A 24,421-nucleotide genomic window follows, 5' to 3' on the forward strand; every position below is an offset into this window, starting at 1 on the left:
CATAGTGGCACCATAGTGACCCCGCACTATTGAGGATGGGGATTCCTGAGGAAAAGTTGTGCAATTTTGCCCTTCACCTACCTCATTATTATAGCATCGCCCTCTCCAACCTGATTGGATAATTGTGTTATCCTATTGGTCTACTGATATGTCAGTCAACTAATCTTTGCTTCCTGGTTCTCCTGGCTGTCAGAGTTGTATCACCGTTCTCCCGGCGTTATCATCAATTGAACATAGAAAATCAGTAAGTGAACGATTTAGAATAAATATTTGTGCCCTTTTTTTATTGTTATATTGTTAATATGAAGAGTTGAACGACTGGCAGCCAGCCAGAAAATATCATGGCGAACGTCAATGCGGCATTGTACGCATTGCTAGAACCCTTTCTCCAGTGCACCTTCAACGTTTTCTGTTCTGTTACGATGATGATACGGCATTCAGTTTTATTTTACACCGTTCTATAGAATAGAAACACTGTGAAATATAGTTATAATTTCTTCCTGTTGCATTTGCATTGGATAACCAGTATCACCGAAATAGGGATGGATTGACTTTTTAACATTTTTATGTAACGTATAAGAATTGTAACAAATGCTAAGTTAGTTTGTCCTCTAAATTCACGTTGTCGTGTTTGTGTAAACACTCGGAAACTTCATATGAGTTGCTGTCACTGCTCTTGTATGTGTATTTGTTGTCATTAACTACAAGTCTCAAACTAAGATGTTGTCTTCGAGTGATTTACTGTATGTAATGTGGATGGTGGCGTCTGTATCTCGCATGATCATGTCTCTTCCTCATGTGGTTCCCTGCGTAATTTCTTCATTTTTTGTCATTCAGTTGAGTAAACGGCTGCTGCCATGTGGGATTTGGCCCTGTTGTGTTACGTTGGAGATGTGTCACCAGGAAGTAATGCCATTCTGAAACCAATAATTGACTTGTCTCTGCGTGGGCTGGGCTGTAAAACCCCTCCCCATTCATTTCCCCTATACTGAATCATGCTGAGTATTAATAATAAAACAAATAATACAAAAATATGTTTTATTTTCACGTACACTGGATAGGTGCAGTGAAATGTGTTGTTTTACGGGTCAGCGCTAGTAGTATAGAGCACCTTGCTTAATAACCTTTTGGTTACTGGCATAACTCTAACCAGTACTGTAGGCTACCGGCCACTATAACACATTCACTGGATCAACACGATGATGTCATGCTACATGTACTTTTTTTCTTATTATCATATATTTGATTTTATGATCCATCTGATGAACACATAATACACAGGTAATAAACACAGAACGCAGCTTTGTCTCATCCAAAAGGATTTGCCTACCTACATTCATGACAGATAAGAAAATGACTTTTTTTTAAAAATTCTCCTTATCCTATGAGGGAAATCATTACCTCGGGCCTAGTGAAACGAGCTGCTGGTGTGCATGCATACACCACTATGATGTTTGCTCAGTTGTAGATTAGAATATATTGAAAAATATGTCTTTTAAGCAGATTGTCAGAATGATGGAGAGGAAGTGTCCGTCATGTCACGGCACCTGAGTGGGTGAACCAGGTGTCGTCTTAACTCACTACAGACCCTGGTTCAATTCCAGGCTGTATCACAACCGGCCGTGGGTTAGGGTTTGGCTGGAGTAGGCCGTCATTGTATTAACTGACTTGCCTAGTTAAATAAAGGTTCAAAAAAATGATTAACTGTCAGACAAGTAAGAATGTTAAAGAAAAGTCAGCTGTCATCCAAGTGTCTCACACAGACACTCCCAGGGCTCCCACACTCTCCTCCACTACTTCTGCCTGTGAATCCCATGCCCCCCCACCCCCACATTGTCCATCAGCACCTGGCCCTAGCCGATTGGCTCTTTGCCCTCCTGTCACGCCCTCTCCACATGATCACCTGTCATGTCATTGCAATATAACCCAGTGTGTCTAACTCAGTCCACTGCTGTGTGTTGTGCTGCAGGAACAGCATCAATGGCGTTCCGGAAGGCCTTGAAAGGGACAGCTATCATCGGGACCGGGGCTGCCGCTGCTCTTCTGGGCCTGTCACAACTGTCGGAATACAGAAAGACACAGGTAGGCCTGGGACATTTGAGACATTGAGATGATGTAGTAGTTGCATTTCACACATTCTGCTTGTGTTGTTGTTTTGTAAACTTGTTTTTCTGATACTTGTCTGGATGTTGAGTTTGTATGCTGCATTGAGGACAATAACATTTTCTAATCTCATCTTTATGTTGCCAAGGTTGTGCTAGTCTGTTTCTAAAGTCAGGACCTGTAAATTACACCTCAGAGTCCCTATGCAGCAGGTTATAGATAGTAATGAGAGTGGGAGAGTGTCTGCCAATGGCAGGGCAGGCTCCTGGGAGTCTACTAGGGAATGCTGGGACAGCATCTGACAATGGCAGGGCAGGCTCATGGGAGTCTACAAGGGAATGCTGGGACAGCATCTGACAATGGCAGGGCAGGCTCCTGGGAGTCTATAGGGAACGCCCATCTGGGCAGCAGGTTGGCATTTATTGGGATGACTAATGTACTGGAGGCAGCTCTGCAGAGTGCTCACTAGCTGGCACACACCTTAACCATAACCTTAACCACACTGCTAACCCTAATGCCTAACCCTAACCTTAAATTAAGACCAAAAAGCACATTTTTATTTTCATGCATTTTTACGATATAGCCAATTTTGACATTCCAGCTGGCCTATCTAGGGGAAATGGCTCGGTTCTGCCTCCAGGACAAGATTCATGACAATAAACGTCAACCTGCATCTGGGCATGTCTTATCAAGACTGAGGAATGTGTTCCACTTTTATTCAACACTATGCTGCTTAGGTGGGACTGCTGTGTAGAGTGAAGTTGACCTGAATGTGAAGACAGTCAATGGGACTGCTGTGTAGAGTGAAGTTGACCTGAATGTGAAGACAGTCAATGGGACTGCTGTGTAGAGAAGTTGACCTGAATGTGGAGACAGTCAATGGGACAAACCCTGATCATAAAATATCTTACTTTCTGTCGCAACTTGCCATAAACTGCCTTATGAAGTGGTAAGATGGACTTTAGCTATGTGATGTGAGTAGTTCTTATGCCTTGTTTCATTTGCGTAAAAAAAAAGAAGGGAACATGACTTATGATGTTTGTTTAGTACAGTGAAATAATCAAATCTATTTTGGTGACAAACAAACCCAAAAACGCTGAGGCGCCATGGGAGTCCTGATTTTTATTTCATTATTTTTCATTTATTCAAATCTGATGAAGCTCATGTGGATCATATAACATAGCGTCTGAAACTCCAGGGAGCTGACAAAATACACCTCCATGATGTTTCCATGGCGACGCATCACTTGATATTATTAATAGGGCAACTGCTGTGTGAAAAAGCATTAGACTGGTCCCGGATCTGTTTCTGCCGAACATGTTTGACATGATAATGACTATATTGACAGCACAAACCGATCTGAGACCAGGTGACCGCTGCATCGCTGTAGACCGGGGATTGAAATAGCCAAGGAGTCGCGTGGGTAACATTAGAAAGAGAGAAACAGGTGCATCTCTTGACCTTTGAACCTAGTCAGCGCCACAGATATAAATACGTCTTACAGTATATCTTCTATTTCAATGGTCTGTTATTACTAGTGACATACCAGGTCACTTGTCTAAAGCATCTGACCCTTTGTGTGACCCTTTGTCCTAATGTGAACTTTGATTTCTGTATCCTGGTATAATATCTTGTCCCCCTCACCTTCCTCCCAAACAAGAATAAATGGGTAAGCAAAAGTGAAACACCTCCGAAAAAATGATAATAATCTGCAATCAGGCATGAGGACGACGGTGGCCGTCCCTAACTAACCCTGCTAATTGGATAAATATGTCTGTTGGGTCTCCTCTGTGACAAGGGCACAATCTCTTTCTCTCTTTCAGCTTGAACGTTTTTCTGTTTTCTGGCGGTGGGCGATTGGACATTTGCATGACATCCACTGTCTCACTGACTCCATGTACTCAACGTGATTGCAGGGCAGACTGCCACTTAATTGTCTGTGGGTGTTTTAAATATGCACGTCCATGGAAATAGAAACTAATTATTTGATCTTGTTTGCTGTTACGGCCCTAAATTACAAATGCCCGGGTTTCATTCACAGATTTGCAAGTCAAATGGACCAAGTGGCGTCGCAGCAGCTCGATGTAATCATTTCGAGAATAAAATGCTAAATTTCATTACGACAGCCATCCTTGACTGGCTTGTCCCCATGATCCTTGAGTTCAGAACAGACTTGACTTGACTTTGTTCTTTTTTCCCCTGAGTTCTTTTGTGCTTTTGCAAATCAGACACCAGGAATCATTGTTATTATCTAAGTACTGCAAGCAGGGGTCTTTCTGTATGAATATGATTGTGGGTACAACCCTTACCGATATGGGTACCTGATGTTGTTGTGACCATCGATATCTATGGTCGTGACGATGTTGCTGTGACAATGTAGACACATCTACCCCAGAGGAGATTATCCAGGCTGTAAGCTCATTGCTTTATGCTTTCACTAATCTCTGAACCCAGAGCCAAACCTTGATGATGTTCACAGTCTGTCACAAAAGACTGTGCCTTCACAGAAACAGATGTAACTGTGCCTGTACTGCATGTTGTCCAGGCACGGCTGGCGTACGTAGCGGCGGAGGGGGAGTTAAAGCAGCCGTTTAAAGATGAGCTCCCAACCAGACAGGCTCAGCTCTCCACCCTGCAAGACACTGAGGAGTTTGACGTCCTTGTCGTAGGGGGAGGGGCCACGGGCTCCGGATGTGCCTTAGACGCTGTCACACGCAGTGAGTCCCCATGAACTGCACCATTTTGGAAAACCTTTTTGGTTGGGGTCAATTACATTTCAGTTCAGTCAATGTGCAGGAGAGTCGAGGCTATTCTTCTCTCAATATTATGAGGCCCTCAATGCAATATGCATGCCTTGCCATTTTCCCTTCATGCATATTACACGACAGGAGAAGCACATGGAAGTCATAACCTACCAAATGCCTCCTGAATAACTGACTCTGAGGGTGAGTCCAAAATGGCACCCTATTCCCTATATAGTGCACTACTTTTGACCAGAACCCTATGAGCCCTGGTTTAAAGTGGTGTACCATATAGGGAATAGGGTGATATTTCAGACTGTCTAAATCCTGGTCTTGTCTTAATTTGTCTCTGCTCTCCTAGACCTCAAGACTGCCCTGGTGGAGAGGAATGATTTCTCATCGGGGACCAGCAGCCGGAGCACCAAGCTCATCCACGGGGGAGTACGATACCTCCAAAAGGCCATCATGAAGTTAGATTACGAACAGGTAAACGGCTCGTTTTTCCGACGCTGCCTGACATTTGGTTCCCTCTGTGATCACATTGCTTTGTTTTCCCCCGTTGTGGACATTTTATCATTGAAAAGAGTGAGAGGTTGGAAGATTCAGAGGGTTGTAGGGCGCTAGGTGTTTCCCATAATCCTTCCTTGGTCTGCTATTGTGTGAATGCTACAGGCATACTCCTTCTCTTCTACCAACAAGTACTGTGTTATGTGTTAGATGTTATCCACCCATTTTACTGACCTCTGAACCCCTCTTTCCCCTGTTCTCAGTACATGATGGTGAAAGAGGCTCTCCACGAGCGCTCCAACCTGCTAGACATCGCCCCTCATCTGTCTGCCCCACTACCCATCATGCTCCCTGTTTACAAGTAAGACACGAGTCTTGTTTAAAACATGTATACACATTTTAAATGTTCAATCGTATACAAGCCAGATGGCCATTCTGTATAACAGACGGCTAGTTATACCAGGTGTATTTACATGTTACATCTAATGGTCACCTCGAATGGTCACCTCGAAGGGTCACTGACTGTCACTCTGGATAAGAGCATCTGCTAAATGACCAACATATAAATGTAATGGCTGACTGTACACTGTCTACTGGGCTGGTTTAAAGATGTTGTACTGTACTGTCTGTTTATAGATGGTGGCAGCTGCCGTCCTAAATCAAATCAAACGTTATTTGTCACATGCGCCGAATACAACAGGTATAGACCTTACTGTGAAATGCTTACTTACAAGCCCTTAACCAACAGTGCAGTTCAAGAAGAGTTAAAAAAAAATATTTACCAAATAAACTAAAGTAAAAAGTAACACAATAAATTAACAATAACAAGGCTATATACAGGGGGTACCGATACTGAGTCAGTGTGCAGGGGTACAGAAGTAATTTGTACATGTAGGTAGGGGTTAAGTGACTATGCATAGATAATAAACAGCGAGTAGCAGCAGTGTACAAAACAAATGGGGGGGGGGGTCAGTCAATGTAATAGTCCGGTGGCCATTCGATTAATTGTCCAGCAGTCTTATGGCTTGGGGGTAGAAGCTGTTAAGGAGCCTTTTGGTCCTAGACTTGGCACTCTGGTACCGCTTTCCATGCAGTAGCAAGAAAACAGTCTATGACTTGGGTGACTGGAGTCTCCGACAGTTTTATGGGCTTTTCCCTGACACCGCCTATTATAGAGGTCCTGGATTGCAGGAAGTTTGGCCTCAGTGATGTACCGGGCCGTACGCACCACCCTCTGGAGCAGCTGCCACACCAGGCGGTGATGCAACCGGTCAGGATGCTCTCGATGGTGCAGCTGTAGAACGTTTTGAGGATCTGGTGACCCATGCCAAATCTTTTCAGTCTCCTGAGGGGGAAAAGGTTTTGTCGTGCCCTCATGGACCATGATAGATCGTTGGTGATGTGGACACCAAGGAACTTGAAACTCTCAACCCGCTCCACTACAGCCCCGTTGATGTTAATGGGGGCCTGTTCGGCCCACCTCTTCCTGTAGTCAGGAAGTCCAGGATCCAGTAGCAGAGGGAGGTGTTTAGTCCCAGGGTCCCTAACTTAGTGATGAGCTTCGTGGGCACTATGGTGTTGAACGCTGAGCTGTAGTCACTGAACAGCATTCTCACATATGTGTTCCTTTTGTCCAGGTGGGAAAGGGCAGTGTGGAGTGCAACTGAGATTGCATCATCTGTGGATCTGTTGGGGTGGTATGCAAATTGGAGTGGGTCTAGGGTATCCGGGAGGATGCTGTTGATGTGAGCCATGACCAGCCTTTCAAAGCACTTCATGGCTACGGAGCGGTAATAATTTAGGCAGGTTACCTTCGCTTCCTTGGGCACAGGGACTATGGTGGTCTGCTTGAAACATGTAGGTATTACAGACTCAGTCAGGGAGAGGTTGAAAATGTCAGTGAAGACACATGCCAGTTGGACCGTGCATTCTTTGAGTACACGTCCTGGTAATCCATCTGGCCCGCGGCTTTGTGAATGTTGACCTGTTTAAAGGTCTTCCTCACATTGGCTACAGAGAGCGTTATCACAGTCCTCCAGAACAGCTGGTGCTCTCGTGCATGCTTCAGTGTTGCTTGCCTCGAAGCGAGCATAAAAGGCATTTAGCTCTTCTGGTAGGCTTGCGTCACTGGGCAGTTTGTGTCTGGGTTTCCCTTTGTAGTCCGTAATAGTTATCATGCCCTGCCACATCCGACGAGCGTCAGAGCCGGTGTAGTAGGATTCAATCTTAATCGGGTATTCACGCTTTGCTTGTTTGATGGTTCGTCTGAGGGCATAGTGGGATTTCTTATAGGCATCCGGATTCGTGTCCCGCTCCTTGAAAGCGGCAGCTCTAGCCTTTAGCTCGATGTGGATGTTGCCTGTGATCCATGGCTTCTGGTTGGGATATGTACCTGCGGTCACTGTGGGGACGTCGTCGTCGATGCACTTATTGATGACTGATGTGGTGTACTCCTCAATGCCATTGGATGAATCCTGGAACATATTCCAGTCTGTGCTAGCAAAACAGTCCTGTAGCGTAGCATCCGCATCATCTGACCACTTCCGTATTGAGCGGGTCACTGGTACTTCCTTCTTTAGTTTTTGCTTGTAAGCAGGAATCGGGAGGATTAAATTATGGTCAGATTTGCCAACTGGAGGGTGGGGGAGAGCTATGTATGTATCTCTGTGTGTGGAGTAAAGGTGCTCTAGAGTTTTTATTTTAATTTTATTTTTTTCCCCTCTGGTTGCACATGTGATATGCTGGTAAAAATCTGGTAAAACTGATTTAAGTTTGCCTGCATTAAAGTCCCCGGGCACTAGGAGCGCCGCTTCTGGGTGAGCATTTTCTTGTTTGCTTATGGCCTTATAGAGTTGGTTGAGTGCGGTCTTAGTGCCAGCATCGGTCTGTGGTGGTAAATAGACGGCTACGAATAATATAGATGAGAACTCTCTTGGTAGATAGTGTGGTCTACAGCTTATCATAAGGTACTCTACCTCAGACGAGTAATACCTCGAGACTTCTTTAATATTAGACATTGCGCACCAGCTGTTATTGACAAAAAGACACACACCCCACCCCTTGTCTTACCAGACGTAGCTTCTCTGTTCTGCCAGTGCATTGAAAATCCCTCCAGCTCTATATTATCCGTGTCGTCGTTCAGCTACGACTCGGTGAAACATAAGATATTACAGTTCTTAATGTCCCGTTGGTAGGATAATCGTAAGTCATCAATTTTATTTTCCATTGATTGCATATTAGCAAGTAGAATTGATGGCAGTGGGAGTTTACTCGCTCGCCTACGGATTCTCAAAAGGCAACCCGATCTGCGTCATCTTTTCCTCCGTCTTTTCTTCATGCGAATGACGGGGATCTGGGCCTGTTCCCAGAAGAGCAGTAAATCTTTCGTCAGACTCGTTAAAGGAAAAAGCTTTTTCCAGTCCGTGGTGAGTAATCCCAGTTCTGATGTCCAGAAGATATTTTCGGTCATAATAGACGGTAGCAGCAACATTATGTACAAAGTAAGTTAAATAATAAGGTACAAACAACGCAAAAAAAACGAACAAAATAGCACAATTGGTTACGGGCATGTAAAACGTCAGCCATCCTCTTCGGCGCCATCTTAGATGAATTACTGGACTGGTGTAAAGATGTTGTACTGTACTATCTGTTTATAGATGGTGGCAGCTGCCGTACTACTGGGCTGGTATAAAGATGTACGACCTGGTAGCTGGAGGCCAGTGTCTGAAGAGCAGTTATGTCCTCAGTAAGAGCAAGGCTCTGGAACTCTTCCCAATGCTGAAGAAAGACAAGCTGGTGGGAGCCATCGTCTACTATGATGGTGAGTATTTCTCATTATTATCTTCATTGAAAGGGCTTTTTAGTCCAGGAGTAGGTTTAATCTGGGTCCGGGGAACTGGTCCAAAATGTATTACACTCACCGTAAGTCTCTCTGGATAACAGTGTCTGCTAAATGACAAAAATGTATAAGTGTTGCTGGACATACCAACACTTCAGTCAGTAATGCTCCAATAGGATGGTAATAACCTTCTCATTTATCAAGATGCCTCTCTTCTGTTTGCTAAGTGGGCTATGTCTAGGGCCGGTTTGCCATACATTAAGAATTCATATTAACCTACACTGTTATTAAACAAAACTCGTGTTCATAAAAAATACTGCCTTTTTCCCAACAGTAACAAAATCATTTTTCCTTAGTGTGGGTGTGATTGAATGTGAGTCAACAACAAGACAAGACACAAGGCAGCCGGTGGCCATCAGATCTCACATGTCCATTGATGCCTGAACCAATGCATCCTCGAGCAGCTTGTGCTCTCTATGTGCCTTGGGCCGAGGCTTTGTAGTGTGTGCGTGGCCTGGATTGGCACGGAGACGACCAATCAGATGTTCCGGCTCTATCTGGGTGTACTCTGTGCAGGGAATGTCCCATTAGTTGACTGGAGGCCTCTCTTTTTCAAACCAACAACAGCCAACTCTGTGTCTGAAGGCTATCTGAATCAGTCAGTCTACATTTAGATTCGACTAGGTGTCTCCTAGAGTGGAAAGACGACCTCTTCTCTGAGGGGGATAATATACCAGGCCAAGTACCTTTACAACAGTTCATCACATTTACTCACTTGACTTTCTAAGGAAGAGTGAGGCGTGTTGAGATTTGTTTTTAGCGTTTTGTTTATTTTAATGCGTTTTGTTTATTGCTCATTTGAAATGTGCATAACATATTTGTAGCTTAACATTTCTTCCAGGCAGAATGTTTGTGTATGCATTGTCTCTGGGAGTGCTGACTGTCCTACAGCAAACAGAGAGAATATTCGGAGGGGTTTTGTGTTGGGTTGAAGCAGCATTGTTGGGTTGGTTTGTACCCCTCCCCCCAGGAGGCTGAGGGGGTCTTTTCTCTCCAATTATTCCGTCTGGAACAATCACGGCCGTGACATTTCAAAAGCTGACCTTCTCTGCTACCGCGTCTCAGAGAAGAGGAGAGCAGTACCGTGGTCTGACTGCCTCTGTCTCCTCCTGTTCTTCACCCTGCCGGGTGGGATCTTAGACATCACCAGCGTTACTCATTTCCCAGGAGACCAGTGTGGTCACACACACACACACACACACACACACACACACACACACACACACACAGGAGTTCTCATTCTTACTAATTCATTCTGCACAAGTGTGTAATTACATTTTTTCAGCAAGCAACCATGAACTGGTTTGTTAGACGTATCATATTTTGAGATAACGACAGGATCTCCAGTCATACCTTCTGCTGCCCAATGTGAGGCATCAGCCCAGCCAAGCACACCCCAGCCCCACTCCAGGCCATGTCAGCCCTGCCCACCCCAGCCCCACTCCAGGCCATGTCAGCCCAGCCCACCCCAGCCCCACTCCAGGCCATGTCAGCCCAGCCCACCCCAGCCCCACTCCAGGCCATGTCAGCCCACCCCAGCCCTGCCCACCCCAGCCCCACTCCAGGCCATGTCAGCCCACCCCAGCCCCACTCCAGGCCATGTCAGCCCAGCCCACCCCAGCCCCACTCCAGGCCATGTCAGCCCACCCCAGCCCTGCCCACCCCAGCCCCACTCCAGGCCATGTCAGCCCACCCCAGCCCCACTCCAGGCCATGTCAGCCCACTCCAGGCCATGTCAGCCCACCCCAGCCCCACTCCAGGCCATGTCAGCCCACCCCAGCCCCACTCCAGGCCATGTCAGCCCACCCCAGCCCCACTCCAGGCCATGTCAGCCCAGCCCAGCCCCACTCCAGGCCATGTCAGCCCAGCCCAGCCCCACTCCAGGCCATGTCAGCCCAGCCCAGCCCCACTCCAGGCCATGTCAGCCCAGCCCCACTCCAGGCCATGTCAGCCCACCCCAGCCCTGCCCACCCCAGCCCCACTCCAGGCCATGTCAGCCCACCCCAGCCCTGCCCACCCCAGCCCCACTCCAGGCCATGTCAGCCCACCCCAGCCCTGCCCACTCCAGGCCATGTCAGCCCAGCACTGCCCACCCCAGCCCCACTCCAGGCCATGTCAGCCCAGCCCAGCCCTGCCCACCCCAGCCCTGGCTGTCTGTCCCATCCCACAAGCTCTCTCAGTCTAGTGATTTGAGTAGCACCAGGAGGCATGGCTTAGGACCAGGCCTTGAGGGCAGCAATGAACAAAATGCCCCTGCAAGGGATTCCCACACATTAGATACACCACAGCCACACTGCACTTCAAGGCTCAGTTCCAAATTCTTAAAGATGTAATATTTAACTTTTTGGGCAACCTGACCAAATGCACATAGAAATGTGAGTTATAGATCTGTCATTTTCATTGAAAGAAAGTCTAAGAAGCAGTAGATCAGTTCTGTGTGTGCTATTTCTATGCTTCTATTCTTAAGTTTAGTTTTTGCGTCTTTCTACTTTAAGTTTTGTACACCAGCTTCAAGCAGCTGAAAATACAATATTTTTGTTTATGGAAAATATATTTCACAGCGGTTTAGATGGTACAATGATTCTCTACACTATAATTGCTTGTTTTGGCACATAAACTGGAATTAGGCTAACTTTAACAAAAAATTCACAACCAGGAAATGGCGGAACAATTCTGCATAGAGCACCTTTAAAGAAATCTTCCTTCTTTGTTTCTATTTCTCTTCGACCCCCTCCTATCGTCTCTCACCCCCCCCCCCCCCCCCCGGCTACAGGACAGCATAACGATGCTCGTATGAACCTGGCGATCGCCCTGACAGCAGCCAGACATGGTGCTGCCATCGCTAACTACACAGAGGTGGTCCACCTGCTGAAGAAAACAGACGCAGGGACGGGCAAGGAGAAGGTCTGTGGGGCGCGCTGCAGGGACGTTATCACAGGTACACACACACACGCACGCACACACACACACAAAGACACACACACACACACAAAGACACAGTATGACAGTGGTTTTTGACTGAAACTGTTATGATCTCTCACAGGAAATGAATTTGACGTCAGAGCCAAATGTGTCATTAACGCCACGGGACCGTTCACTGACTCTCTGAGGAAGATGGACGACGGGAAAAACACTAACATCTGCCAGCCCAGTGCTGGGGTTCACATAGTTATCCCTGGTTATTACAGGTACAGTACAGGGACAGCCCCACACCTTTACACCAGGGACAGCCCCACACGGTCACACCTTCACACCAGGGACAGCCCCACACGGTCACACCTTCACACCAGGGACAGCCCCACACTGTCACACCTTCACACCAGGGACAGCCCCACACGGTCACACCTTCACACCAGGGCCAGCCCCACACTGTCACACCTTCACACCAGGGACAGCCCCACACTGTCACACCTTCACACCAGGGACAGCCCCACACTGTCACACCTTCACACCAGGGACAGCCCCACACTGTCACACCTTCACACCAGGGACAGCCCCACACTGTCACACCTTCACACCAGGGACAGCGCCACACACCTTCACACCAGGGACAGCCCCACACGGTCACACCTTCACACCAGGGACAGCCCCACACGGTCACACCTTCACACCAGGGACAGCCCCACACGGTCACTACCTTCACACCAGGGACAGCCCCACACGGTCACTACCTTCACACCAGGGACAGCCCCACACGGTCACTACCTTCACACCAGGGACAGCCCCACACTGTCACTACCTTCACACCAGGGACAGCCCCACACTGTCACTACCTTCACACCAGGGACAGCCCCACACTGTCACTACCTTCACACCAGGGACAGCCCCACACTGTCACTACTTCACACCAGGTAAATTTACGTCATGAATTTAAATTCAACTCATGAATAGAAAATTGTTAATTTATTTTTAATGAGGGAATTTCAATTCAGCAGCGCAGACCAACCAGGTCTTCCTAAATGTAGTTGTCATTTCCATAGCCCCTCCTCCCTCTGCCCTGTTCTTGTAGTCCTGACAACATGGGTCTCCTGGACCCGGCAACCAGCGACGGCCGTGTCATCTTCTTCCTGCCCTGGGAGAAGATGACCATAGCCGGGACGACGGACACGCCCACTGACATCACCGCCCACCCCATCCCCAGGGAGGAAGACATCAACTTCATCCTGAACGAAGTCCGCAACTACCTCAGCCCTGATGTAGAGGGTATGTAACCCCCAAACTACCTCTGCCGTAGAGGGTACGTAACCCCCAAACTACCTCTGCCGTAGAGGGTACGTAACCCCCAAACTACCTCTACCGTAGAGGGTACGTAACCCCCAAACTACCTCTGCCGTAGAGGGTACGTAACCCCCAACTACCTCAGCCCTGATGTAGAGGGTATGTAACCCCCAAACTACCTCAGCCCTGATGTAGAGGGTATGTAACCCCCAAACTACCTCAGCCCTGATGTAGAGGGTATGTAACCCCCAAACTACCTCAGCCCTGATGTAGAGGGTATGTAACCCCCAAACTACCTCAGCCCTGATGTAGAGGGTACGTAACCCCCAAACTACCTCTGCCGTAGAGGGTACGTAACCCCCAAACTACCTCTGCCTTAGAGGGTACGTAACCCCCAACTACCTCTGCCGTAGAGGGTACGTAACCCCCAAACTACCTCTGCCGTAGAGGGTACGTAACGTTGATTTTGGAACAGCACAGTAGCTAGTAATTGTTTTAAGTGCTGGAGACACTACAGGCTTGATTTTCTGATTGTTTAGCTTGATATGGGTTTGCCATTAGATGTAACACCTGTCCGATGCCTCTGTGCCTCAGGTAATGATCTGTCATCACATGCAGATGAGATTCCCTGTGTTCTCTGACTGGTTCTAGGACCTCTGATAAGATGTGGTCATCTGATTTAATAGAACCTTGTGTGTAATACTGACTGTCCTCACCCTGTGGTCCTCAGTGAGGAGAGGAGACGTCCTGGCAGCGTGGAGTGGTATCCGTCCTCTGGTCACTGACCCCAACTCTAAAGACACCCAGTCCATCTGCAGGAACCACATAGTCAACGTCAGCGACAGCGGCCTGGTCACCATTGCAGGTCAGTACCTACTCTGAAACAAGTGGTATCCTGATGAAGTGCTATATAGCTGTAGTAGTTTCTAGGTCGTTCGTAGCCGTCAATGGCTCTTAGCATATAGACCTTTTCCTGCTCAAATTGGATAGGTCATGTCCTGTATTCTGTCTGGCCCTGTATCTAATAATAATGATTATCTGGTGGGTGTTTGTATTTGTGTGTATTATACGCATGTGTGAATTGGAAATGTGTTTTTTGCATATCCCAACTCCTCCTGAGTCACCCTCAGCAATTAGGGTTAAGTGCCCTGCTCAAGAGCACGTCGACAGATGTTTCACCTTGTCGGCTCAGGGGTTTGAACTAGCGACCTTTCGGTTACTGGCCCAACGCACTAACCGCTAAGCTACCTGCCCCCCTATCGTATCTGGTGTGTATGTGTGTGTAACATGTGGATGATCCCATCACCCCAGGGGGGAAGTGGACAACGTACCGCTCCATGGCAGAGGAGACCCTGGACGCCGCGGTTGCAGCCCACAGGCTGGGGGGCGGGCCCAGTAAGACAGTGGGCCTGGTGCTGGAGGGGGGCCAAGACTGGAGCCCCACCTTGTACATCCGACTGGTGCAGGACTACGGCCTGGAGAATGAGGTGGGGACAGGCCCTTCCCATAGACATTCCGTCTTTAGCCGCCATTTTGGATCTATAATTGTCAGTTGCACTATGGTTACACAGGCACTGTATATCATATATCAGAACATTTAACATTGGTTAACGGTTGGATGAGGGTTGAAAATGTTGAGATGTCGCATTACAAGACAGCAGTACACAGGGAGATTGATCCAAGGCTCTAGACCAGGGCTAATCAACTCTTACCCTACGAGGTCCGGAGCCTGCTGGTTTTCTGTTCTACCTGATAATTAATTGCACACACCTGGTGTCCCAGGTCTAAATCAGTCCCTGATTGGAGGGGAACAATGCAGTGGAACTGGCTTTGCGGTCCAGAGTTGAGTTTGAGAGCTCTAGTCCAGACCAGACCAGTGTACTTCCCTTTCAAGGTTTTAGAAGTCATCTGTACCAGATAGGAAAGCGCTCCGCTTCCTATCTATGTTAACTTCTCATTAGAGAAAGCCTTCCACACCATTAGGGTGTTTTCTAGAATATTCCAAAAGGTCAGTGCTCATATTTTGACAGCATTTGACCTTTTGGTGAGAGAGCTAAGCCAACCATCTGAATAGCAATAACCCCTTGTTTGGTCCAAACGCAAGATAAATCATAGACATAACTGTATCTACCCATCACCCACCTCAGCATATCCAAAACATTGGAGCTGTCTGCTGAAAGATCGTATCGATCCATAAGGAGTTGCCTTTGGACAGCTGCCTGCTGCGTTTCACAATACTCTCTCAATACTGTCTTTGGCAAAACGCTGTGAGTCATATTCAAACTCATGGAAAACAGGAAGGAAAACGCCTCACACTGCTCATGTCCCCAGGTGATTTATTTCTAACAACGTTTCTGCCCTTAGGTCTTCATGGGGCATAATCAAACAAAACCATGAACTGAGCTTCAATCAGGAAGTGTCACCCTAAACCTTGTTTCGTTGATTATATGGCACCACACAATGGCCTCTCACGACACAAGAGCAATGTCATTTTGTCTTGGTAAAACCTTAAACAAGGATTGCTGTTTTGATTGAATAGTGGCCTGTTTCCCATCATTCCACAGGTTGCCCAGCACCTGGCGGCGACGTACGGGGGGAAAGCATTCGACGTGGCCAAGATGGCGCGGGTCACTGGGAAGAGGTGGCCCATCGTAGGGAATAGACTGGTCTCTGAATTCCCTTACATTGAGAGTGAGGTACAGTATGTGTTCTGTTGAGACTACTACAGGATACTGCAACAGATCTGTAAAAGACTGCATGTTTATGTTCTCCTGATGCGCCACACACACACACACACACACACACACACACACACACACACACACACACACACACACATCATGACCATAGACAATTACGTTCTATTATCTATCCAATTGAAACACCCCCACCACCTTCCAGGTGAGGTATGCCGTTAAGGAATATGCCTGTACGGCCATCGACGTGATCGCCAGGCGCACACGGCTGGGTTTCCTCAACGTGCAGGCTGCTGATGAGGCTCTGCCACGCATCGTAGACATCATGGGCAAGATGCTGGACTGGAGCGACACAAAGAGGACGGTACGTCACAAACTGTTGTTCCTGTCTACTAGACTGTAGTTCTAATGACTGTCAGGCAGTGTTACAGAAACTATTTTAGAACACCTTGTAAATAACATATACAAACAACAAAATACTTTTTACGTTTAAAAATAACTTTCCTTAATATCCATTTTTAACTCAAAGATGAATTATTGCCTCTGTATTTCCTGTCCAGTAAAGACTTAGGACCTGTTTTAATCTAACCATTGTTTTAATGATTCAGTGACTCCAGTACATTCTCACTCACAGGACTAATAATAATGTTTTGATTGAATAGGACCAACCCTAAATCCATGTGCTGCTAGTCAGTTTGTAGGAGGGCTGGAACTGTTGTTAGGTCAGAGTATAATAGTAGGATCTACGCCCTTCCTGGATTTCCCTCTCCAGGGGTGTGGGTGTGTTTGTGTGTGTGTGTGAGTGAACCTTCCCCCAGTTCTGCTATTCCTCTTGTCCTGCTCTTTACGGGTTTGTGTGTGTGTGTGTATGTGGACACCCCTTCAAATTAGTGGATTCGGCTATTTCGGCGACACCCGTTGCTGACAGGTGTATTACATTTAGCACACAGCCAAGCTATCTCCATAGACAAACATTGGCAGTTGAATGGCCTTACTGAAGAGCTCAGTGACTTTCAACGTGGTACCGTCATAGGATGCCACATTTTTAACAAGTCAGTTCGTCAGATTTCTGCCCTGCTAGAGCTGCTGTGGTCAACTGTAAGTGCTGTTATTGTGAAAGAGGAAACATCTAGGAGCAACAACGGGTCAGCTGCGAAGTGGTAGACCACACAAGCTCACAGAACGGGACTGGTGCGTAAAAACCGTCTGTCCTCGGTTGCAACACTCTCTACCAAGTTCCAAACTGCCTCTGGAAGCAACGTCAGCACAAGAACTGTTTGTCGGGAGTTTCATGAAATGGGTTTCCATGGCTGAGCAGCCGACACACACCATGCACAATGCCAAGCGTCGGCTGGAGTGGTGTAAAGCTCACTGCCATTGGACTCTGGAGCAGTGGAAATGCATTCTCTGGAGTGATGACTCACGCTTCACCATCTGGCAGTCTGATGGATGAATCTGAGTTTGGCAGATGCCAGGAGTATGCTACATGCCCCAATGCATAATACCAACTGTAACATTTGGTGGAGGAGGAATAATGGTCTGCGGATTGTTTTCCATGGTTCGGGCTAGGCCCCTTAGTTCCAGTGAAGGGAAATCTTAACTCTACAGCATACAATGACATTCTAGACGATTCTGTGCTTCCAACTTTGTGGCAACAGTTTGGGGAAGGGCATTTCCTGTTTCAGCATGACAATGCCCCTGTGCACAAAGCAAGGCTCCATACAGAAATGGTTTGTTGAGATCGGTGTGGAAGAACTTGACTGGCCTGCACAGAGCCCTGACCTCAACTCCATCGAACACCTTAGGGATGAATTGGAACGCTGACTGCGAGCCAGGCCTAATCGCCCAACATCAGTGCTGACCTCACTAATGCTCTTGTGGCTGAATGGAAGCAAGTCCCCATAGCAATGTTCTAACACAGTGGAAAGCCTTCCCAATAGAGTGGAGGCTGTTGTAGCAGCAAAGGGGGGGACCAACTCCATATTAATGCCCATGATTTTGGAATGAGATGTTTGACGAGCAGGTGTCCACATACTGTTGGTCACGTAGTGTAACTTATCCTCACTACCATGGTTTGTTTAGGAGGAGCTGGAAGCTGCTAAGAAGTTCCTGTACCTTGAGATGGGCTACAGGTCCCGCTCTGAGCAGCTGACCGGGACCACAGAGATCACACTGGACACACAGGAAGTGGCAAAGTACTCTACTTCCTGTCTACTCTCTACTTCCTGTCTACTTTACTCTCTATTTCCTGTCTACTTTACTCTCTACTTCCTGTCTACTTTACTCTCTACTTCCTGTCTACTTTACTCTCTACTTCCTGTCTACTTTACTCTCTAAGGCAGGGGTGTAAAACTCCATCAGCACAGGGCCATATTGAAAAAACACAATGAATTTGCAGGCCATACATAGCCAGTTTTTTTTTACAAAAAATGTGTGCATATAACTGATCCAAACTAGTCATTGTTTTATTAGAAAAAATATGACCCTTTACAATGCCCGCTGATGTACGTAGGATGCTGTATATAGCATTTTTAACATATTAAAACAAAAGAAGAGCTCAGTAATAGTTGTCCAGCCTTTTCTGCTATGCTTGCGAATGTGCATAATATGCTGCGTCCCTAATCAAAACGTTTTTAATAACAATTACATAAATGTAGCTAGGTTGTTGTAACATTTAAACTTAAAAACATGTGTTCCATTTTTTGAATGCAGCATTGCTGTATGGTGCACTCAAAATGTCTCGTAGATGAGTAGTCAGCCTAGGCTCAATCCAAAGATTAAGACAGACTATTTATTAATTGTATAAAATAAAAATCTTTAATGCATACCAGTCAGGGAAGGAGCTTAAAGAATAAATGGTTAGATGTTTCTTATATAGTAGGAGGTGATCATACAATCATACTGTTTACACAACAGTTCTTTATACAAGCAACAGTTCCAGAACACAATGGCCTTGTGTTAGGGTGCAGACATACCAGGAGTCTACTGTATGAAAGGCATAACATCACAGTCCAACACAGAACATATCCCTTGAGAAGTTACAACAGCTCACCCAAAATTGTGCCGCCACGCTGTAATAGGTCTCCATGTTCCTCCTTTGCATGTAGTTTTGTCGCAGGTTTACTTTTTTGGTCATTCATTGTCAAGCTTTAAAAACACAAAGCCAAACACAAAGCCAGCTAGGACTGTGTTATGTGTCTGTACACCTCTGCTGCGCTGTAAACGGCACGAAAGCGATGCAATTGATGTTGAATTTACAGATGTGAGCGCTTCAGACTGATTTCATAAAGTAGATGACTCAACTGTTGACTCATTTATACTCGCTTGTGTGTCCTATTGTCCTTTAGTAGTAATGTTCAGTAAACCACTAATGAATCTTTTAGTAGTAACGTTCAGTAAACCACTAATGAATCCTTTAGTAGTAACGTTCAGTAAACCACTAATGAATCCTTTAGTAGTAATGTTCAGTAAACCACTAATGAATCCTTTAGTAGTAATGTTCAGTAAACCACTAATGAATCCTTTAGTAGTAACGTTCAGTAAACCACTAATGAATCCTTTAGTAGTAACGTTCAGTAAACCACTAATGAATCCTTTAGTAGTAACGTTCAGTAAACCCACTTCTGAATCCTTTAGTAGTAACGTTCAGTAAACCCACTTCTGAATCCTTTAGTAGTAACGTTCAGTAAACCCACTTCTGAATCCTTTAGCAGTAACGTTCAGTAAACCACTAATGAATCCTTTAGTAGTAACGTTCAGTAAACCACTAATGAATCCTTTAGTAGTAATGTTCAGTAAACCACTAATGAATCCTTTATGTTATAACTTTTTGACGATCAAGAGGACATGTTCTGTAGGCTACAGCAATGACTCGTTAGAACCCAAACTTGGCATGGACATTTAGCCTACAACAGGTTTAAACTTTCGGTCTGGTAGAAGATTTGGTCAGTGCCATTAGTGATGACATGTTACAGCGCACTGGCTGGCTCGTGTGTGGGTCCGGAACAAGCGGTGTGTGGCAATGCACTGCTGTTTGGCGTGTAGCACGTTCACAGTGCTTGCTGTGACTTATAGTTGCAGCTGTATGGAAGCGGAACAAAATGAATTGACAACACAAAAATCATTGCGCAGGCCGGATAGAAATTTGTCACAGGCCGGATTCAGCCCGCAGGCCTTGTTTGACACGTGTTCTAAGGGAGAAACTGACTGGATTGAGTTTGAACCCTTGGTATATCAGGGGTCCATCTCAATCCAGTCAGTTGCTCCCTCCCATCTGACCTTCTTAAGTCACTCCCCTTGAGATGTCGCCACGATATGAGATGCAGATTGCGTTAATAGCTCTGTTTGATTGACAGGTACACAAACCGGTTCCACAAGTTTGACAAAGACAGTAAAGGCTTCATCACCACAGTGGACGTTCAGAGGGTCTTACAGGTCAGAACCTTTCACAACTCTCTTTGGAATCTTTTTCCATGAGTGCTGACTGGGCTCATGGAAACTGTGTGCAAAGATCATTGAGCTGTGGCGTCATTTCCTGATATTTTGCCTTGCTGTTCTCTCTCGCCCCTCCCAGAACATCAGTGTCCAGATTGATGAGAATGCTCTCCATGAAATCCTCAACGAAGTGGACCTCAACAAGAATGGACAGGTGGAGCTGAACGAGTTTTTACAGGTAGGTGGTTTGTTTTTGTGTGTGTGCATATGGTCTCTCCTCCCCTGTCCTCCCTGCACTGATAAGAGGACTCATTAATTCTCAGGCCCATGGTCAATATCTGCCCCCTCTCCCATCTCTGCTCTCTTTCTCGCTCTCTCTCTTTCTTTCTTTCTTTCTTTCTCTCTCTTTACCATGAGAAGCTGAACAAACAGACCAGGCTGGAGAACATGATAATAGACTCCTCAGGGAGAAGGATCAATTACCCCTCAGACACACACACACACACACACACACACAGAAACACACACAGACACACACACACTAACACTCGGCTACAGAACAGGCAGATGCTCACATTAGTTTTACATGATTCCAACATTGTAATTAATGGAGAATAGGGGATTTTCATGTTCTGTTCGCTGGGTGTTTTTTCTCTTCTGCGAGTGGCAAGGCATGACAGACCCTCCTATGAAGGGCGCTGTAGGTGTGAAAGCCTAACTGGGAGTATGTTCTCTCCTGACCAGATCCAGATCATTACAGTCCAAAACGTATGACAATGACTCCAGGTAATGAGGGTGAGAGAGAGCTACAGTACTTCCAGGTCGTTAGTAGTCATCATGTGATCAATTAGGAAGTATAATGTGTGAGGACCATAGAATACCTTTTATTACAAGTACTGTTGACAGGAGATGACTTTCCATGGTCAAGTAAGAATCCCAGAATGGTTTGGGGTACTGTAAAACCGGTGTACTACTACTACTACTACTACCACCAGTGTCAGTAGTATTAGTGCTCTGTCCAGACACAGTCTGACTACCCCTGGAGCTTAGATCAGAACACGCTCCAGCATTACAATGCATCTTTATCCCTGTCTCTCTCACGCATACATGCATGCATGCATACAGCGTATCTCGTTGCGTTAGTTTGATACCTTGCATTACATCCACAACTCTGCCACAGTTTCCTCATCCTCTATATTCCCTCTGTTCCCTGCTCCCAGCTGATGAGTGCTGTGAAGAAGGGCCAGGTGTCTGACAGCAGGTTGGCCATCCTGATGAAGACCGCTGAGGAGAGCCTGGACCTGAGGGGACCTGTGACTGTGGACCGCAGTGGAGGAGGGGTGTGAGGGGAACCCGTCCGCACCGCACCACCACGCCGCACCGCGCCGCACCACACCGCCGCACCGCACCGCCACGCCACACCGCACCACCGCACCGCCACGCCACACCACACCGCCACACCGCACCGTAACGCCACACTAACCAGAGCTGTGGTGCTAAGAATGACAATGATGAAAGGGATGATATTGTAAACAACAAGAGTACAAACTAGATTGTATCCTAATTTAATCTAGGTGAGTATTTGTCAACCCTGAATGTTTTATTGTGGTTAAGAGCATTGGGCCAGTAACCAGAAGGTCAGTGTGTCTTTGAACAAGGCACTTAACCCTAATTGCTCCTGTAAGTCACTCTGGATAAGAGAGTCTGCTAAATAACTCAAATGTAAAATATAGTTTGATGTTAGACTTTTTTTATAATTCTTTGTATTGATATTTTTATGGAGGGAGACAGGGACTATCTGGCCAGTTTTCCATCACACTGGATTCTCACTACTACAAAGTCAACAGTTTGACAGTCAGTGCCTCTGACATAAAGCTGTAACTCACAGTTCATACTGTCTATAATCTTATCAATTCTTCGCCTTATATGGCTTTGTAATATAGTTTATTGTTATATTATTCAGTCTTGTTTTTGTTATCGGTGTCTTATGGATGTCCACATTTCACTGGAACTATACTTTGGATGTGGTTCTTATGCCCTTTCTCCAATACCAGAACCAGTTCTGCCTGATTCCGCTTGATTCTGCCTCGTTAGGGACAGCCGGCATTACAGGACCATGCAGTTTATTCACACTCAGCTTAACGTTTCCACGTCTTCATTTCTGACTTCAGCGTGTTACTTTACATCACTGTTCCTCGCCGCAGTGCCATTGCATATTTAAGCAATAAGGCCCGAGGGGGTGTGGTATATGGCCAATATACCACGGCTAAGGGCTGTTCTTATGCATGACGCAACGCGAAGTGCCTGGATACAGCCCTTAGCCATGGTATATTGGCCATATATCACAGACCCCCGAGGTGCCTTACTGCTATTATAAACTGGTTACCAACTTAATTAGAGCGGTAGAAATAAATGTTTTTTGTCATACCCGTGATATACCACAGCTGTCAGCCAATCAGCATTCAGGGCTTGAACCACCCAGTTTATAATGGCCAATATACCACTGCCTAGGTCTGTTAGTCACGACGCGAAGTGGAGTGCTTGGATACAGCCCTTAGCTGTGCTATATACCTCTAACCCCTGAGGTGCCTTAATGCTTTATAAACTGGTACAGATAAGTTACCAACATAAATAGAACAGTGAACAAGGATATACCCTTGGTATATTGTCTGGTATACACACAGCTGAAATGCTGTTTCGGCTAATCAGCACACAGGACCAAACTGCCCGGTTTATAATAAGGCTTTTTTCCTGGCACCCCGGTGACAACGACATTTCTATATCTGCTGCCTGCTAGCATACACTGGTCTGTCTCATGCACCTTAAATAAATGACTCCAGCTTTATCCTTACTGTTTTTAAAATCATGGCAGAATGAATGCTTTTTTACTACTGTTATTGCTACGTCATTATATATTTTTTTAATTAAAGATATTTATTCATTGTTTGTTATTCACTCCTTCCATCTTCCAATGAACTTGATAAGATAGCTAGAGGTATGAGTGGTGATGAGATGTACGTCTAATGCTGAGAGGATTAACGGCACAATCTGGAACTTTCATTTCCAGTCAAATGTGCTGCCGCTGCATTTGTTTGTAAAATGGAGGTGACCACAGTTACATTTGCAGAAAGTTATAAATTGTGCCTTTTTAAGTATTGTATGGAAATGTCTCTTCACTGTCTGTATCTGTCTGCAGTGCACCTGAGCTTGTACAGTATTTGTACTATTACTAAGTTAATACTTGCAGTTCTGCTGATTATTTGCGGTTTTATAGAGTGAAGCAGTTGAAGGGGAATTTATGATCTGTGCCTTGCTTTCAGACACGGTATGACGTCATATGAATTGAACCTATTCCAACTCATTCCTCTATATTTTACAGATTTGAACTGTCTTAATGTTGCAGTTATTATAAAGCATGTAAAGATACTAATTTTCTTTCAAAATATTATAGAATATGTATTTTACGAATGGATTAAAGGAACATTTCATTTTTTGATAGTGTTCTGACTGGTTTTTAATTATTTTTTATTTCACCTTTATTTAACCAGGTAGGCTAGTTGAGAACAAGTTCTCATTTGCAACTGCGACCTGGCTAAGATAAAGCGTAGCAATTTGACACATACAACACAGAGGTACACATGGAATAAACAAAACATACAGTCAATAATACAGTAGAACAAAAGAAAACAAAAAGTCTATATACAGTGAGTGCAAATGAGGTAAGTTAAGGCAATAAATAGGCCATGGTGGCGAAGTAATTACAATATAGCAATTAAACACTAGAATGGTAGATGTGCAGAAGATGAATGTGCGAGTAGAGATAC

General features: G+C 45.8%; 1 protein-coding gene across 1 annotated transcript; it reads left to right on the top strand.

Moving 5' to 3' along the window:
• The first annotated feature begins 143 nt into the window (after positions 1 to 143).
• Positions 144 to 24,090, top strand: LOC106574870 (glycerol-3-phosphate dehydrogenase, mitochondrial). Its single transcript, XM_014150998.3, has 17 exons — positions 144 to 244; positions 1,970 to 2,082; positions 4,649 to 4,820; positions 5,206 to 5,330; positions 5,615 to 5,712; positions 9,008 to 9,171; positions 12,023 to 12,187; positions 12,293 to 12,437; positions 13,259 to 13,452; positions 14,198 to 14,332; positions 14,779 to 14,954; positions 16,032 to 16,163; positions 16,369 to 16,527; positions 18,246 to 18,358; positions 20,519 to 20,597; positions 20,737 to 20,835; positions 21,818 to 24,090. Exons 2-17 carry the CDS (start codon positions 1,981 to 1,983, stop codon positions 21,941 to 21,943), a joined length of 2,184 nt encoding a protein of 727 aa, XP_014006473.2. The 5' UTR covers positions 144 to 244; positions 1,970 to 1,980; the 3' UTR covers positions 21,944 to 24,090.
• Positions 24,091 to 24,421: the final 331 nt, after the last annotated feature.

The sequence above is a fragment of the Salmo salar genome, chromosome 16 (genome assembly GCF_965601325.2).
Source record: "Salmo salar chromosome 16, fSalSal1, whole genome shotgun sequence".
NCBI classification, from domain to species: domain Eukaryota; kingdom Metazoa; phylum Chordata; class Actinopteri; order Salmoniformes; family Salmonidae; genus Salmo; species Salmo salar.